Here is a 17,800-nt window from a genome sequence, read left to right as displayed (position 1 = left end):
TATATCTACACACAGTTTTTTTTTTAAAAAAGACCCTCAGCTCTGCCACTGACTTTAACCTATGTAACTCTGACATAATCTCTAGTAAAAGTATTAACAGTATTCATTTCCTTTTCAATATTTCTGACCTTGCCTAAGAAAATCTCACACCACACTATACATGCTCCACTTGACATCAAGATTAACACCTGAGATTTAACTGGATGTCTACTGATCTTAAAGTGTCACATAAGGTAAGATACATGAAGGGAACAGGGAAAAGACATGAAAGGAACAGGGGAAAGGGCATAAATATCATATTCCCCGTGAAAACATGAACATATGAATGCTACTTCACTTAATGATCTTCACCTTCACTTGTCTCCATTTTCAAGGGTAGCCAAATTTAGGCAGGAATGCACACCCTTTAGGCATTTCAGTATTGCATAATCCAAAGAGCACCAGAGAACTGACCCATGAAAACTGCCATTATGCTCACAGTATTTCAGCACAAGGTGTCCCAGATTTAGGCATGAGGGACTGTGTTGCAGAAACGTTACAAACAAAGCTGCTGTTCACCACATCCATACCTGTACATTCACAAGTTCTGAACAATTTTATAAACATGCTTGTTGTTGTTGGTTGTCTTCAAGTCACTTCCAACTTATGGCAACCCTAAAGCAAATCTATCACAGGGTTTTCTTGGCAAGATCTGTTCAGACGGAGTTTGGTTTTGCCTTCCTGTGAGACCGAATGTGACTTGCCCAAGGTCACCCAGCGGATTTTCATGGCTGAGCAGGGATTCAAACCCTGGGGGTCGTTCACACTATGTTATAAACCGGTTTGCAAACCGATTTAAAAGTGGAGCATTCAACTAGTGCCAGTTTTTTCCAACCTGTATTCCAGGGGGGGGGGGCGGCGCAAATCCCCCTTCACACATTTTTTCCAGAAATGATTTTTTCCCCATGTCTTTCCAAAAGCATCGGATTTTATAAAGGAGCAGCCAATGGGAACTTGCTCCCAATCCAATTCGGGGCATCCAGGGGGAGGAGTTAATGTGCAGGGGTGGATCATGCCCACCCCTTTGCTCTTTCCCTGCCAGGCAAAGCCAAAAACATGGAGGGAGTTCTCAGGACATCCCATTAGAGGGCGTCCTTTTTTAAAAAAATAAAATTTGACAGATTACGCACATCTGTGCTGGTGCATGGCTACAGTAGACAGTACCTTTAAATACTGGCATCATCAGCATGATAAAGGTGCGGGAGGGGACTTCTATTAGTGGGGTTGGGGGTTAGGGATCTGAAGAACCAATGGTTCTTCAGAGGGGGTTGCCATTGCCTTCTTCCGAGAATGACGGAGGAATCACCCCTAGGCTAAACTATCCCAGGGTTTCTTGGCAAGGGATCCTCTGAAGGGCTTGCCATCACCATCCTTTTGCTATGTCCTCCATTTTTATTGAATGTCCTACTTTTTGTACTGCCTCATCTCCTTTTCAGCAGCTAGTCCGTCTTTCTTTCCTTCTGGCAGGGGAGAAGAAGAGGGAAAACTTTGTGTTTTCTTTTGCAAAGGAAAACTGCACCAGGGAGAGTTGGCATTTGGGAAAGGAAAAGCAGAGAGAGAGAGATTGTTGTTGTTTCTTGTTGTGTACCTTCAAGTTGTTTCCGACTTATGCAACTCTAAGGATAACCTATCACAGGGTTTTCTAATCATGTTTCTTCAGAGGGGGTTTGCCATGGCCATCCTCTGAGGCTGAGAGAGTTTGACTAGTCTAAGGTCACCCACTAGGTTCATATGGCTGATCTGGGATTCAACACTAGTCTCCAGAGTCCCAGTCCAACATTCAAACTGCTGCACTACACTGGCTTGGAAGGATCACTCCCTCTTTTTCCCCTCAGTAGTCTGAGCTCTACTCTAAAGTAAAGACTGAAATCCCACCCCCTGGATTTTCCCCATGTGATAAAGTCCTATGACAACGGAAGTGGTGTGACATAGATGTGCATCATTTGACTGACAGGAAAAAAAACTGAAAATGATCAAATGCGATTGGTATGGAGGATCCATTTTGAATCGTTGCTTCAGTCAGTGTTAACTTCAACAGGGTTAAACTGTGCCAGAGAGATTTGATTAGGGTAAACAATGGGGTCATTCCCACTACGAAAAGTTCTGAATCCTGATTTGAGCTATATGTCCCTAGTTTCCACCGGAAATCGATTCTGATCCTCATTTAATTGATTCCAGTGGGGGGGAAACGGAGTAAACGCAAAAAAACCAGGGTTTTTTTGGTTGCAATTATTTTGAGGTTCTTTTGCAAAAAATCAGTTCTGACGCGATTCCCAACAGTGGGAACACCAGATCAGAATCAATTATTTTTCTGAGGGAGGAACAAATGGCAGAGTGGTGTGTGCAATCCTTCCTCAGAGATGTCACACACACACACACACACACACACACTGTGCTGTCTTTTTTGGGTGGTTTTTTTTGGGGAGGAAATTAATCGCAAAATTGATAGATTGGCAAAGCAACTACTAGCAAGGGCAAGTAGCTGCTGAACCATGCAACCAATTTTGTGATTAATTTTTTTTAAAGAAAAATGTGTTCCCAGCCTTGCTCCCCTCGACAGTCTCCCTGGCCAGACCCAAGGCCTCACTTCCTCCTCCTCCTCTTCTTCGCTCCCCCTGGCTTCCCAGGATGAGATGGAGGACATGTTCTGGGAAAGGAGGACATGCCTGGTCAGCCTTCTTCCCCTGAAGCTGAGAGAGTGTGACTTGCCCAAGGCCACCCAGTGGGTTTCCATGGCTCAGCAAAGAGTTCAACTCCTCCAACCACTCCACCAGGCTGTCTTTTGCTGTCCTCTTCTTCCTCCTCCACCCTTCCAGGCTGCTGTGACATCATGATGATTGACAGCCCAAATGGGAACTAGAATTGTGCCAAAAAAAGTGGTTTCATAGCAGGATTAATAAGCTTCCTTTTATAGTGGGAATTGGGAGCCTTTTTGAAATTATTTGTGATACGGGGCAGAGCCGGATCAGGAGTCAGATTAAACAGTAAGTGTGAATGAGCCCAGCATGAACTTCGGTTCGGAATCGCAACATCAGATCTGATAAAATCTCCTGGCTACAAAAATACGAGTGTGAATGGAGCCTTAGTCTCCAGAGCAATAGTCCAATATTGAAACCACTACACTGCACTGGCTCTCCACACATGCCTACCAAATTTCACTCTCAGACAAAAAAATGTTACTCTCTCACTTTCAACTGGAAGGTTAAGTTGCATTCTTTTATCCTTCCTATTGCAATGGAAAGGCTTCAAAATACTTAACATTGCCTAGACAGTAGCCTAAGAAAGAAGACATGAAAATGCACCTTTAATATTCTGATTCTTCAAATGTAAGAAATTATGGGCATATCAAAAATTATTTAACGGTCCCAGGTTTTGTTCCTGTTCCTTTCCATTTTATGGTGTTATGGAAGAACCCATCCTGGGGTTTTCTTAGCAAGATTTGTTCAGGGTGATTTTTTGAAGCTGCAAGAATGTGGCTTGCCCGAGGTCACCCAGTGGGTTTTGATGTCCGAGCAGAGATTTAAATCCCACTCTCCAAGGTCATAATTACCATGCTGGTTCTCTCTGATTTTACACTGGGTTATAATAAAGCTACCTGGCGAGCTGATATAAAAATTATCTGATTGTTCAGGAAGCTGACAAAAAATATTCTGGGATAAACAAAGTGTGTATGGATCTTCAAAATAAAATCAGAAAGAACAGGAACAAAATCGGAGACTTTCTGATATTTTATATCAGTCTGGCTATGTCGTATATCAGTATTATTTTTTAAAAAACCTACACAACAGTTTGAAGACTGCTGGTTTGTATGCTGAATGGCTGTTCCATAAATTGAAGGTTTCTGATCCAGCAGAGGCTCTTGTTGCCAGAAGGGGAGAAAGCTATTTTTGACACTTCCTCTTCTCTCTACCTCTCCCCAAATAATGTCCCATACTATACCAAAGGATCCCCCAACCCAACACAACATATTACTGGAGCACACAGAAGTTGCAGGGAGAATCACAAGGAAAACACGTTGCTCAACCCTTACATTTGTAAAGGCCTGTTTGGCCAGCTGTTACTAAAATGCAGCTTCCATCACCTTTCACAGTGGTCCCTTTTGGCTGGGGCAATGAGAGTTAAAGTCCAACATTCCAACATTTCCCATCCCTGCCCTACCAAAACTACACTAGGAGTTCTATTCACAGCATCTCTGGATCCAAGTCATTATGGATGACTTTATGGGGACTGTATATATTTGTTATCTCTGTATATCTGTATTATTTTAATTGTTGGAAGCTGTGTTGATTGTTTCTTACATATAAGTGGGATATAAATAAAAGTTTTGCTTTTTTATTTTTTATTCCTTATGCATCATAAAGAAAATAATAATGTAAAGACCACAAGAGCCCTGGTGGTGCAGTGGTTAAAAGTCTGTACTGCAGCCACAGACTCACAAACCACAAGGTTGTGAGTTCAATACTGCTGAGGCTCAGGGTCAACTCAGCCTGGCATCCTTCCAAGGTTGCTAAAATGAGGACCCAGATTGTTGGGGGCAATTAGCTTACACATTGTAAACCGCTTAAGGGGTGCTTAAGTGCACTGATGAGCAGTATAGAAATGTACTTGTTATTGCTACATACAGATTACACAAGGGTGGGAACTCTTTACACAAGAGTAACTAAAGATAAATAGGATTGCCAAAGTGCTTTACAAAATTAGAAAATTGTTATTCAGCATTTTATTATATACAGTATATTTTTCTACAGAGTGAAAAGCAGTTTCACAAAATGCTTCTCATTTCTTTTTCTAAAAGTTTAGTCTTTCAATGACAGTGCCAAAAGCTATTATTTATTAAAGGATTCCAAATCACCTATCTATTCGGAATAACCACTGAGGAGATACACAACAATCCCACATCTGAACAGTCAAATGCAAAGCAGAAGAAAATATCTTTAAAACATACAGACAATGAAGTAAAACCATTGACAGCTCTTTAAAGGCCAAGTTAAATAAAACAAAATTTTAGACCATATAAATCTAGGCAAAAATAGAGCCAATCTGACCTCCTTTGAGGAAAAAAAATCCCATAAGCATGGTGCTAGCACAGGAAAGACACTGTCTTGAGTCCCCCACAAACCTCACCTCTTTTGATTTTGAGAAATACAGAAATCTTTATCTATACTAACCCCATTTTTACAGGCAGAAAAAGTTCATGAACTGAGCTAAGAAATAAATTGGTATTCAGGGGCAAAGCAGACCGCCCCTTTGCGCCAGCATGGGGACGGCATCTGAGCGTAGCGTTAAGACGCCACACGCTCTGATGCCGCCCCCAAGCCGACATCACACTGCTCTCCTGACCGGACAGCAAATAGCTTTACAGCGCCCCGGTGGTGTAGCGTTTATATGCCACAAGCTACAGGAGTGTTGCAAAACCAGCTGTTTTCCAGTGCATTTCGCTGCTTCTTTCTGTGCTGAAAAAAAGCCAGAGTGGGGCTGCAGCGTGCAGTTGCCACAGCACCCACTTGACTTTTTCAGGGGTGGTGTGACACCACCCCTGTTGGGCTGTCTGTTTCACCCCAATATCTTTGTGCTACGGAGAATGTAGTTCTGCACAATTCACTATACCATCTGCATATTATTTAATCTGAAAAGGCAAAAAAAAGCCCTTTTTGGCTGCTCCCGAACTATCCTAATCTGCAGACTGTCAAATAGCACTTCCCAGATCAAGCTGAATATTGCAAAGACTGAAATTCTTTTTATATGAGCTTTTGTTGACAACTATTCACCATTTTTTTAACATGCCAGCAGAAGACAAGGAATGACAAAATGCTAAAAATACAGATATCATCAAACATCATTTCTTATCCTATGTACTTGATGAACAAAGGTATGGATCAGGAAAATTTATAATACGTGTGGTTTAGATGCCACATCATTCTTTATTGTTTTGGTTGCAATGGACTAACAGTATCACACCTCTGGAAAATAATAAGCACTACTGCTTACCTGCAAAAATATATTGCGTAGCTCATTTGGATCTGCTCTTTTGGTTGTCTGTACCTATAAAGACAAGAGGGAAAGAAAGTTAATGCTTCACTTGTCAAGTTATTCAACTACCAAGTACGGAAACCTTCCAGTGCAATCTCTGCTGATAAGAGTAATACATATCAACTCTCTTATCTAAATGATAAAGTGAGTTTCAAACAATCAGACACATGTTTGCATTGCTTGCTTTAAAACAACTGAAATGCTTATGACAGCTATCAAACTCAAGAGAGAACTGTCAGGGAAGAGAAAACAGAGCATAAAAAGAAACAGAGTATAACAAAGTCACGTAGCAAAAGTAAAAGTGTCCTGACCAGGAGGTAATTGTGTAAACAAAAGTGAAAAACAATAGTGGATACCACTAAGTACAAGCAGATATCTGCAAATAAACCCACCACTTATACATTTTAGAATAAAATCAGATACTCACTATAATTTAGTATGCACAAAAGAATAGCATGTTACTTTACACATAATACATTTTGTCTTCTGGATGATTGAATCCAATACTGTATTCACCTACAAATCTGGAAAAAGACCTCTCATCTCAAGACTGGCAGTTGTTGTGAACTTCACCAACCCTGTGTGGGATGTGGGCACCCTTTAACTACAACATCCTTCACACATCAATGATGTGATATAGATCACTTTGAAGAAGTTTTCTATGTGTCACCCTCCTCTTTAAAACAGCTTTTAAAAAAAACAGCCAGAAGCATGGCTCAGGCCTGTCTAATAAGTTTGGAGATTATCTAGACAAGAATACTTGATCTTCCTTCCCCCTTCCTTTGCACTGAAAAGTAAAAAGCACCAGCCCCACCTGAGCTGCTCCATCCATGTCCCAAGACTGCTAACATTAAAAGCTATATAATGGGCTGCAGATAGTAGTTTCTTATCACAGGCCTCTTCCAAGCTTCTGATCTTCTGCTTCCATTTACATCCAGGCCTCAGTTGTGGATGAAACTTTCCTTTCCCTTTTACCACATGCATAAGATTGCACCTCTGCACTCTTTTCATTAATTATTCCCAAACACTCTCCAGGACAAGTGTCCCACAGAGCACTGCACTAGATTACAATGCCTCCTCTAGCCACCACACCCACCAACTAAAAAGCCTCCTGCCATCCTGTCTAAAAAGGTATAACATGAAGATTAAAGAGACTGGGAGAATAATTAATCAAGCAATCCGCTGTGTGTATTCTGCTCTGGCCCCAAAGAACAAAAAAGCTTCAAAGGAAGACTTATTTGTCTCAGAAAGGCTCACTGTAAAAATAATGTTGTTTGGCACCACTTTGAGTACTGTTGCTCCATCCTATGAAATACTGAGATTTGTAGTTTTACAAGGTATAGCCTTCTCTGTCCAAGAGTGCCGGTGCCTCACAAAATTACAAATCCCCAGATTCTGTAGCCATGGCAGCTGAAGTGGCGTCACACTACATTACTTCTACAGTGTAGAGGTATCAGGGTGACCAGATGTCCTCACTGCAAAGGAGGACAATTCAGCACCAATGTAGGAGATTTAAGAGAAATGGAGGACATGGCTAAAGAAAAACTGTGATGCTCTAAATGGAGGACACTATTGAACTCCTCCTGGACAGAAGGCTGACATCTCCAGGAGGAGGCCTCTCTGGTCACCCAGAATGTAGGTCAATCAAGGAAAACGTAGGACATGACCAAATAAAAGCTAGAAACACTTAATATAAATGTAAATTCATGTTTCTTAGTTGTGTTCAAAATAAAGGACGCTTCGGAATTCCTCTTGGACCAAAGGCTGAAATGGGGGGGAGAGATCATATCCTGGAAAAACAGGATGCCTGGGCACCCTGGATGGAGGATATTCAATGGAAATGTAGGACGTTACCAACTAAAACACTTAATATACAGTAAATGTAAATCCATGCTTTTTTTTAGTCAGCCTCAAAATAGAGGACACTGTGGAATTCCTCTTGGACAGGAGGCTGAAATGGAAGGCACAGCCTGGAAAAGGAGGACATGCCTGGTAACCCTATCATTAAAACAACACACCACCAAGTGCTTCTTCACTTCTGCCAGATTTGAACCCAGACCAGCCTGTGTTTAACCCAGATCACAATCTGAAAGTATATATATATATATATATATATATATGAATATATGTATATATGTATATATGTGTGTGTGTATTATGAATATATATGTGTGTATATATACACACACACACACACACGTGTGTGTGTATGTGTATATGTATTCATATTCACACACATATATATAGAGCCCGTACAGACAGGCCAAATAAAGCTGCTTCAGGTCACTTTGAAGGTATGCTGTTTAAATGATGCATGCATCCTAAGAGGCCAGAAGCCAGGCCAAAGCCACACACCAGTCCTAAGGAATGGAGCACAGCTTTGGCACAGCTTCTGGCCTCTTAAGATGCATGTGCCATTTAAAGAACATACCTCCAAAGTGACTCAAAGCAGCTTTATTTTGGCCTGTCTGTATGGGCCCTATATATATTCAGACTGTGGTCTTGTTTGTCCTCAGCGCCCCCTATATATATATATATATATATATATACACACAATCTGAATAAATATGTATATCTATCTTTCTGAAGGAATATATGTATAATAGGGAGATCCTGTAGCACCTTTTAGACGTATGCACATCTGAAGAAGTAGACTGCAGCCAATGAAAGCTCCTGCTGCCAACTTCTTCCTTTCAGTGAGTCTCAAAGGGGCTACAAGGTCTCTCTATGTACTGATTCCACAGACTAACACAGCTATCTATATCTTTGGATTCTACATATGTATATGTATATATGTGCGTGTGTGCGTATATATATATATATATATATAGAGAGAGAGAGAGAGAGAGAGAATTGAAAGATATAGCCGTGTTAGTCTCTGGAATCAGTATGTATAGATCTTGTAGCCCCTTTAAGACTCACTGATATCTATATATATTCAGATATACACATTCACTCAGACTCTGTGTGTGTGTGTGTGTGTGTGTGTGTATATATATATATCTCCCCTCAGAGAGAACCCACCCTGAGGGGCAGAACAACCCCTTTGGCCAAGAGCTAACCCCTTAAACCTGTATTTAGGGGTCTCCTCTCTGGTGGAGGCTTGCCCTTCCCCAGACCTCCTCCAAGGCCTCTGGGACCCCTGAGGCTCCCTCCAAAGGCAGAAGAAGGGGCCTCTGTGCTCCCAGCCGCCCCCCCCCCCCAGCTCTCCCAGCTCTCCCCGCTGGCCCTCCTTGCCCTGGGCAGCTGAGGGGAGTCGGGACCCCGCCCCAAAGAGCCTGGCGCCGTCTGTCTCCCCTGAGACGCTGGGGAGGAAGAGAAGGGCCGCCGCCAGCCCTGGCCCCCGGCGCCCCTCATTATGCAACAAGGCGCTGAAGAGAAGGAGGAGAGTCACCTTGACCGCCATGCTGAGCCCGGGAAGTTGGAGGAGGACGAGGAGGAGGAGGAGGAGGAGGAGCCTCGCAGCGGCGCTGTCAGGCGCAACACACGACGACGACGAGGACGAGGAGACAGAGGCGCCCGCCTTCCCCTCGCTCCGCCAGGCCCTATGCTAATGAGGCCTAGCAGCCCCTGCCGAGCACGGCGCTAGAGTGTCCCTCTTTGACCCCGCTGGCTCGCCCTCGCCCGGGAAAGGGAGGGAGAGAGGCAGGCCCCGCTCGGCTCTGGGAGGGCGGCCGTTGGGCGAGCGCCTTCCTGGCCATTAACGGACGCTCTCCCTCCGTTCCCTGAGGGGACACAAATGACACTGCCTCCCCATCAAGAAACCATACTGGCCCATGGGGAGACACTGGGGGATACTTGGCCATAGGGAGACACTGGGGGATGCTCCCCGCAGACTGGCGAAGGGCAAACGTTGTCCCCATCTTCAAAAAGGGGAAAAAAGAGGATCCCAACAATTATCGTCCAGTTAGTCTGACATCAGTACTAGGAAAGATTCTGGAGCAGATAATTAAACAGAGAGTCTGTGAACATCTAGAAGCCAATGCCATAATCACAAAAAGTCAACATGGGTTTCAGAGAAACAAGTCATGCCAGACAAACCTAATCTCTTTCATTGATAAAATTACCAGCTTGGTAGATGAAGGGAATGCTGTGGATATAGTATATCTTGATTTCAGTAAGGTTTTTGAGACCTTGGGAAACGCTTGCCCATAGGGATAGGGTCCTACACTACAAAAAGGAAGAGCACCTCAAAATGTTTCAGCTAATATTTTATTCAATGCACATCTAAAACAAAACAACCATTTTTTAAGTCCTGCATAAGTAATTAAAAACATTCTGAATCCTTGAAAGACCACTTGAAAACTTCCTCCAAAATGCATCCTATTATTATTATCATTATTATTATTTCTTTCATTAGCCTCTACTTTTCTTATGATTTCCAATTTAGTGGCCAAAACTATAGATAGGGGCTTCTTTAACTTGCTGGTGAGACAGGCTTATATGCCTTCCCCTGTTCTTTCTGTTTTATTCTTCATACATGATCAATAAGGGATGCTGTTTAACTTGCCTGTCATAGCAGAGATACATAGCTACAATAGACTGGCTAGAGTAGAATTCAATTGTTTTGCAGCTCAAACTTTACTGCATGGTTTATTACAGACATGTTGCTGCAATCTGACATTGGAAATCTGTGTTCTTCCAGCTGTCCATTATACTTCCAATGGTGATGCTTGCTTTAAAAAGAAAACTGAACAGCTAGACATAGGACAAGGAAGAAAAGGAGAGCTGTGTAAAACCTTTGTAAAAAGTAGCTTCTTTTTCAGAGGCTTTGTTAACAGGTATGCCTAAACTTTGATAACTGATGCCACTTAGTGCCCAAGGACGTGGGGCACTTGGTGGCAGCCTTTCCTTCCTCCACAGACTCACCCTTAGACCATAGGCCATACAGCAAGCAAATGACAAATGATAATCTGGTGATGCTAGATTTTCAACAGCCTCCTGGCATACTGGGCTTCCCTCCCTGTGGCTTCAGCACTCTCAGAGTAAGACCAGGACTGAGGGAGGCCCAGGTGGGGCCCAGGTGGCTTTCAGCCCATGAGCATTGCTCCTGTGCTGTCAGGAAAAGCTAGCAATAAGCCTTTTTAAAGTTGTACTCAAAGGTGACAGAGCTAGCTGAGGATCCAGATCCAGGGTGTTCTCCCCTTCATGGGCCACCTGTCCTCATAGTAACCTTTCTTAAAAATGCAGGGCCCAATCCTAAATTTGAGTGTGGACTGTCTTCACAACGTAAGGCCAGTTCCACACTGAATCTGCTCTATCCCTCCCTTAAAACATTTTAAAATAACTCACCTTTTGCTCCAGATTTTCCTGCAAAATCTGGAGCATTCTGTAGTGACGTCTGGCAGCTGCCTGCACACATGTTCCAGGTGTGCCACCCAGTACTGTCACAGCTAATGCAAGTTGCTCCTTCTGAGATCAGAATGAGGCACCCAACCATATGATTAATGTTGGGTGCCTCATTTCTAACCTCAGAGGGAGTGACTTGCACCAGCAGTGCTGGTCAGCATTGACATGTTTGTAGACAGCTGTCCAGCATCACTATGGAGTGCGGAGGTAACGGATTCTGGCCTAGGTCTGGGGCCAGAATACTCCAGGAGCAGCCCAGAGTATTCTGGCCAGTGTAGCCGAGCCCCAATCTAAGATCCTCAACAGTTTCTCCGGCATCTAACACAAGGCCCAGTACCAATCTGTTCCACCATCCAAGTGACAGCAGCTAGCAAAGCACAGCAGCAGACAGGATAGCTTACCTCTACAAAGATGCAGCAAGTGAGATTGACCAACTACTTTCACTGAGCATAGTTCGCTATATCTCATTGGGCTGTTACTGCAACACAGAGTTTCTTGAGCAGGGTTCTGCCAGAGGTCACTACTGAGAAATCACAACTGGGAAAAAATATTTTTCTAGCCACAAATACAATATACTTCCTTTTTCTCTTCCTTTTGTTTTCCAGACATGTGGATCAATTCCTTTTTTCTGCTCATAGAGACCAAATCTCAAATAGAAACTGAAGCCACAGATCAGCAAAACAGTAAATTGTGCAGTTTTGTAATATTTTTTTCATGCCATTGTGCAAAAGGATTTTATTGTAAAGTAGATATATAAAGACAGAGATATAGATATGTGCATGCATGAGCACTTAAGATGATAGCGCCTTTCTTTGGAATGTGGCTCTCTTGAGATTCAGCGTGGTATGGTGGTTTAAGCATTGGGCTTAAACCACTCTGGAGACCTGGGTTCAAATCCCTGCTCAGCCGTATAATCCCACTGGGTGACCTTGGGCAAGTCACAGGCTCTCAACCTCAGAGGAAGGCAAAGGCAAAACCCCTCTGAACAAATCTTGCCAAGAAAACCTCATGACAGGTTCACCTTAGGGTTACCATAAATCAGAAATGACTTGAAGGCACACAAGAACAACAATAATTTTGATTCAGGAGTTCCTTGAGACCTGGAAATTATTTCAAGGATTCCTGCAAGAGAAAAATTAAGAAGAATGCTACAACAAAGTAATAGCTTTGCTGCTCCAGACCAAGGCCTATTTTGTTTGTGTTCTGTTTCCAGCCTGAATGCCTCTAAGAAACATTGGATTACAGCCTTAACACACTTCCCTGAGAAGAAATAATGCCTGCTGAATTATGTAGGAACTATATCCACATGAACATACACACAGGATGTCACTCCAAATCTCCTTTACTTCACTGAAAATAATTTCATGGGTAGTGCCCAGGGCTCAGAAGGGCCATAGTTCAGCGGCTGAACAGGTACTTTGCACAGAAAAGGTCCCAAGAACAGGTCCCAAGTATAGACTGAAGGAACTTAATATGTTGGGTCACTTGGGTGGCTTATTCTTTGCTTGAGAACTTTCAGGGCAACAGATGATCTTGATCTAGATGGACCAGTAAGTTTTATTCTTAAGAAAACCTCATGTTTCACATGCTTGGAAGGAATCCCAGCTCACCCATTTTTGTTTAAACGATTCATGAATCAGAGGGTATTTTTCCTTTAAACATATTTTTTCTCCTTTTTGAAACGCTTCAGCTGCTCAGTCTTTCACATCAGTTTGGCAGAAGCTCAAGTTCACTACATTTCAAAGGCTGTCTCCTTTGTTATCACAACTCATTAATTCTGCTAGATCACTGGATAGGGTAAGTAGCTGATGAATAGAAATTTCTGAACTGTAAAAAACCAGATCATCCATCCTTTGCCACTTCCATGATTTCAGTCTCTGATGACCCAGCTCATATTATGGGGGAAGGGGTAGAGTACAAAGCTTTAATCAATACAAATTTTTTATCTTTGTTTATTTATTTGCTCATAAATTAGAGATAAATTTGATTAAACAAAGTGGACTATTGGTTTTCTAATTTGAGAAGAAATATAAATATCTATAGAGATAATATAAATGTGTAGTTGCAGTAGGGATTATTTTAAAAACGTGCTACTACAGTGATAGATATAAATCCATTGTTAAGCTGCAGTACAGACTCTGTACTCATCTGAAGAAGAGAGTTTGTAGCCATGAAAGATCATACTAGAATTAAAAAAAACAGTCTTAACAATGCTACCATTTTCCTTTTTTTTCCCCCCTCCCTCCCTTCTTTCTATGCTGTAAGAAACTAATATGGCTACTTCTTTGGAATATTATGCTGCTATTATTGTTCATTAAACACTGCATTTTTGTCACTGTGTGTTTGTATTTGTCTATACAAATCTTGTTGTCTATTTTTCTGGTCCATAAAAAGCTGCAATTGCTTGTCGCTGTTGTTCCTTTGATAATGGAGGATAGCTGATAAGGATCTATCCCTTCCTTCCACCCTAGATCTTACTAAATTTGCCCTCCAGATGGAATCCTGCATAGAAGAAGAGCCAAGGGCTTATCTGGTATCAGTCCTAATGGATTGCAATTCCATCCTCTACACCAGGACTAGAGAAAAAGCACAGCCCGTAGGCCACATGCCTCTCCAAGCCCCATTGGGTTTTTTTCCAGACAAAAATCATGACAAATCAGCATTTTGTTTGCTAAAAGCCAAAACTAAGCATGATGTTATGTCTCTCCAGTAGTACTGGAAAAGCTGTGGCCTGGGGTAGTAGGGGAAATATCCCCTGGCTCAATTTTGGTCAATTTTCTAAGTTTTCAGAACCACTGTAGCCCACTTCAGGACTTGAAATGCAAAATTGCCTACCTTACTGAATTTGATCACCCCAGCATAAGTTTCAGTTATGATTTGGTGGAAATTTGAGTCTCTCTTATCTGGAATTCCAAAATTAAAAATATTATAAAAAACAAAACTTTCTTCATGAGTGGCTGAGATAGTGACACCTTTGCTTTCTGATGGTTCAATGTACGCAAACTTTGTTTCATGCAAAAGAAGGTTTAAAATATTGTTTAAAATTACCTTCAGGGTATGTGTATGGTATATGAAACAGAAATTAGTGTTGTGTTTAGCCTTGGGTCCAATCACCAACATATCTCATTATTTATGTATATGCAAAATAAAGGTATTCTGAAATCCACCCCCTGCCCAAATCTGAAATCCAAAACACTTCTAGTCGCAAGCATTTTGGATTAGGGAGATTCAACCTGAAGAAAAGTTTTATTTTATTTTTAGATAGAGTAAACAGGGACACTTTAAACCAAATTTCCTAATTTACTTCCTTTTACTGTTCACCATTTTTTTCTTCAAGAAAATATTCATTCCATATTAATATATTCGTTACTACAAAAATCAGCATTCATTATTTTGCTCATTTGTTTCTTGTTCTTTCATTCTGTTACTTATGATTGGCATATTATTCTGTAGCATCAAGTGTGCTATTACACTGGATTGGTAATTCTGAATGGAGCTGAAGTTTAATCACTTAGACTATTTAACATATACATTAAACGCTAACTTCATCCTTATCAAATTGCTTCCTCTGTGTGATTAACTCTTCACAGAGCCAAAGTAATTGAACTAAAGAAGTGTACAAGTTGGAAATCTTCTGAAACTGATGTGCTTTTATCAAGTATGTTCTTGAATTTTTTTACAATAAAAAAATAAGATTCTTACTGGAGTTAAAATGGCTGTGTGGAAGAGGGGTGAGAGATATTGTGAAATGGTTCCTCATGCTCACTAGGGCTATTTGGAGGCATTTGGGGCCATATTTTTTGCTATTTTAGCTGTTGAGGATAGGGTAACTTGAGGCCTCTCATTCATAGGATCGCCATAGGTCAAAGCTAAGGCAGCTAACAACAACAAATATATAGGCAAATGGAGGATCAATACTGATCCTCTCCCCCAGAAAGTTGCCAAACTTTGATACAGTATAAATTCTACAGAAACAAGCTGTCATAAGTGAGGAAAGGCCTATAGGGAAATTCCTATGTGACCACTACATTGCTATTGTGTCCATGTCACTTTACTAATCCAATGGATATATTGATTCTATAACTGAAATACAAGGGGGGGGGGTCTATGTTGTGCAATTCCTTCTTAAGGTATTTGGGCAACATATGAATGAGTTACATGAAACTATTTGATCTGAAATGAAGTATGACATGTAACAGATGCATTTTTGGATACTGAAGTCAGGAAGAATGAAAGACATTTTGCTCATGATATACATAGAAAAGTGACTAATGCTAATTTCCTACTGAAATCTTCCTTCTGTAGTCAGAATGGACATTTTATTTTTTGGACTACAGTTCCCAGAATCCAAGGGTTCCTTCACAGTACAGTTATTAGTGATATGATTCCACTTTAAGTCTCATGGCAACATCCTAGAGCAGGGGTAGGCAACCTTTTTGAGCCGGGGGCCAGGTTGCTGTCCCTCAGACAAGTCGGGGGGGGGGGCGAAGCCAGGGGGTGGAGCTTCCACCCTCCGGGGGCGGAGCCGCATGTCAGAGGCAGAGCTTCCACACTCCGGGGCGGAGCTGCACACCGGGGCGAAGCTTCCACCGAAGCCCCACGGGGAGGAGGAGGCATTTACCCGCCCTCTCCTCCTCGGTCCCTTTCTGGCCAAACACCCCCAACCTGCATTCCAAAACACACACAACAGCACATTTGTGCATTTCACATGGCTTTACTTAACATGGCCTCTTGCATATTTCAGAGGCTTATTCCATAACCAAACCCCTTAACATGGCTATGCATATTGAACATGTCAAGGTGGTTTCACCGTTCTTGCACTAAGTGTACTTCTCAGAAGTATGTACTTGGTCAAGGGACTTTGGTTTTTCTTCACTGCGCATGGGTTTGTAAAAATCACAGCAATTTACATTGGCCATGCCTCAGACTAGGCTTGCTGATATCAATATCACCATTAAAGAACCAAAAACACACAGAAAAGGTACTTTGGAAAGTCACACTCTCTTGGCTTCAGAAACAGTGCGTGTATGCCTCTCAAGCTGACTCATATCATCATCATCATCATCATCATCACCGTCACACTATCATTGTCAAAGCAAGGGAGAGTTGTTAGCATTAAAAGCACCCAAAACACACTTTGGAAGGTGACACTCTCTCAGCTTCTGAAACAGTGCTTGCATGCCTGTGAAGCTGAGTCATATCATCATCATCATCATCACCACACTATCATTGTCAAAGCAAGGGAGACTTGTTAGCATTAAAAGCACCCAGAACACACTTTGGAAGGTGACACTCTCTCGGCTTCAGAAACAGTGCCTGCATGCCTCTCAAGCTGACTCATATCATCATCATCATCATCATCATCATCACCACTCTCATTGTTAAAGCAGAACTTTCAGCATTAAAAACACTGAAAATACACAGACATGCACTTTGGAAAGTCACACTGTCCCACCTTCAGAAAGAGTATTCTTCTTCTTCCTCCTCCTCCTCCTCCTTCCTTCCTCCCTCCGCCTCCTCTTCCTTTCTTCCTTCCTTCCTCCCTGCTCCCCTTCCTTCCTTCCTTCTTTCCTTCCTTCCTTCCTTCCTTCCTCCCTCCCTCCTCCTCCTCTTCCTTCCTTCCTCCCTGCTCCTCCTTCCTTCCTTCCTTCCTTCCTTCCTTCCTTCCTTCCTCCCTCCTCCTCCTCTTCCTTCCTTCCTTCCTCCTCTTCCTTCCTTCCTTCCTTCCTTCCTCCCTTCTCCTCCTCTTCCTCCTCCTCTTCCCCTGCGGACCCCCACCTTCTTCTCCCCAGGCCCACGGCTGTGGAGCAACCGTGGGCTTGGGGAGAAGGACGAGGGGGACCCTCGCCTCCCTCTCGCCAGGCCCGCGGCCCCACTGCCTCTCCCTGCCCCCTGGGAGGGCCAAAGCCTTCTCACAGGGCGGGGGAAGGAGGGCGCCGGCGGCGGCAATCGGTGGCAGGGCCGGCCTGGGGCTGCTCCCATGGTCTCCACGGGCCGGATCCGGTCCGCGGCCCGTAGGTTGCCGACGCCTGTCCTAGAGAATCCTGGAATCTACTGTTTAGTGGGCAGGGTTTTTAGAGTCCTCGACCAAAGAGCTCTTCCCGTGCCTCTGATCAGATTATAAACCCCAGGATTCCATTGGGATGAAATTATGATAATTGAAGTAGAATCATAGTGCTATAATTGTGTAGTGTGAAAGAGCCCTGAAAATCTGCTTCTAAGAGGTATAGTCCAAACAAGTGAGGGGCTGTACGGACAGCCCATAAGGGGCGGCTGTATGCCACTCCTAGAAGAACTGAGTTGGGGATGTGGCAACTGCATGTCATGCCCCCAACCCAGTGCAAAAAGAACCCACAAATGATGGACTCTTTTTATGTCCCGG

The 17,800-nt window shown here is 42.8% G+C and overlaps 1 protein-coding gene across 1 annotated transcript in view; it reads right to left on the bottom strand.

Annotated features, from left to right (window-relative positions):
• SLC25A12 (solute carrier family 25 member 12) overlaps nt 1–9,537 on the bottom strand; it is a 95,090-nt gene extending 85,553 nt beyond the window's left edge. The window contains exons 1-2 of the mRNA XM_042444525.1: nt 9,464–9,537; nt 6,028–6,081 (exon numbers count right to left, since the gene is read on the bottom strand). Of these exons, the coding sequence (XP_042300459.1) occupies nt 6,028–6,081; nt 9,464–9,475 (66 nt within the window). The 5' untranslated portion in view covers nt 9,476–9,537. The remainder of the gene's footprint in view (nt 1–6,027; nt 6,082–9,463) is intronic.
• Nucleotides 9,538–17,800: the final 8,263 nt, after the last annotated feature.

Source organism: Sceloporus undulatus, chromosome 1 (assembly GCF_019175285.1).
Source record: "Sceloporus undulatus isolate JIND9_A2432 ecotype Alabama chromosome 1, SceUnd_v1.1, whole genome shotgun sequence".
Classification (NCBI taxonomy): Eukaryota; Metazoa; Chordata; class Lepidosauria; order Squamata; family Phrynosomatidae; genus Sceloporus; species Sceloporus undulatus.
This window is presented reverse-complemented; position numbering and strand designations above follow the sequence as displayed.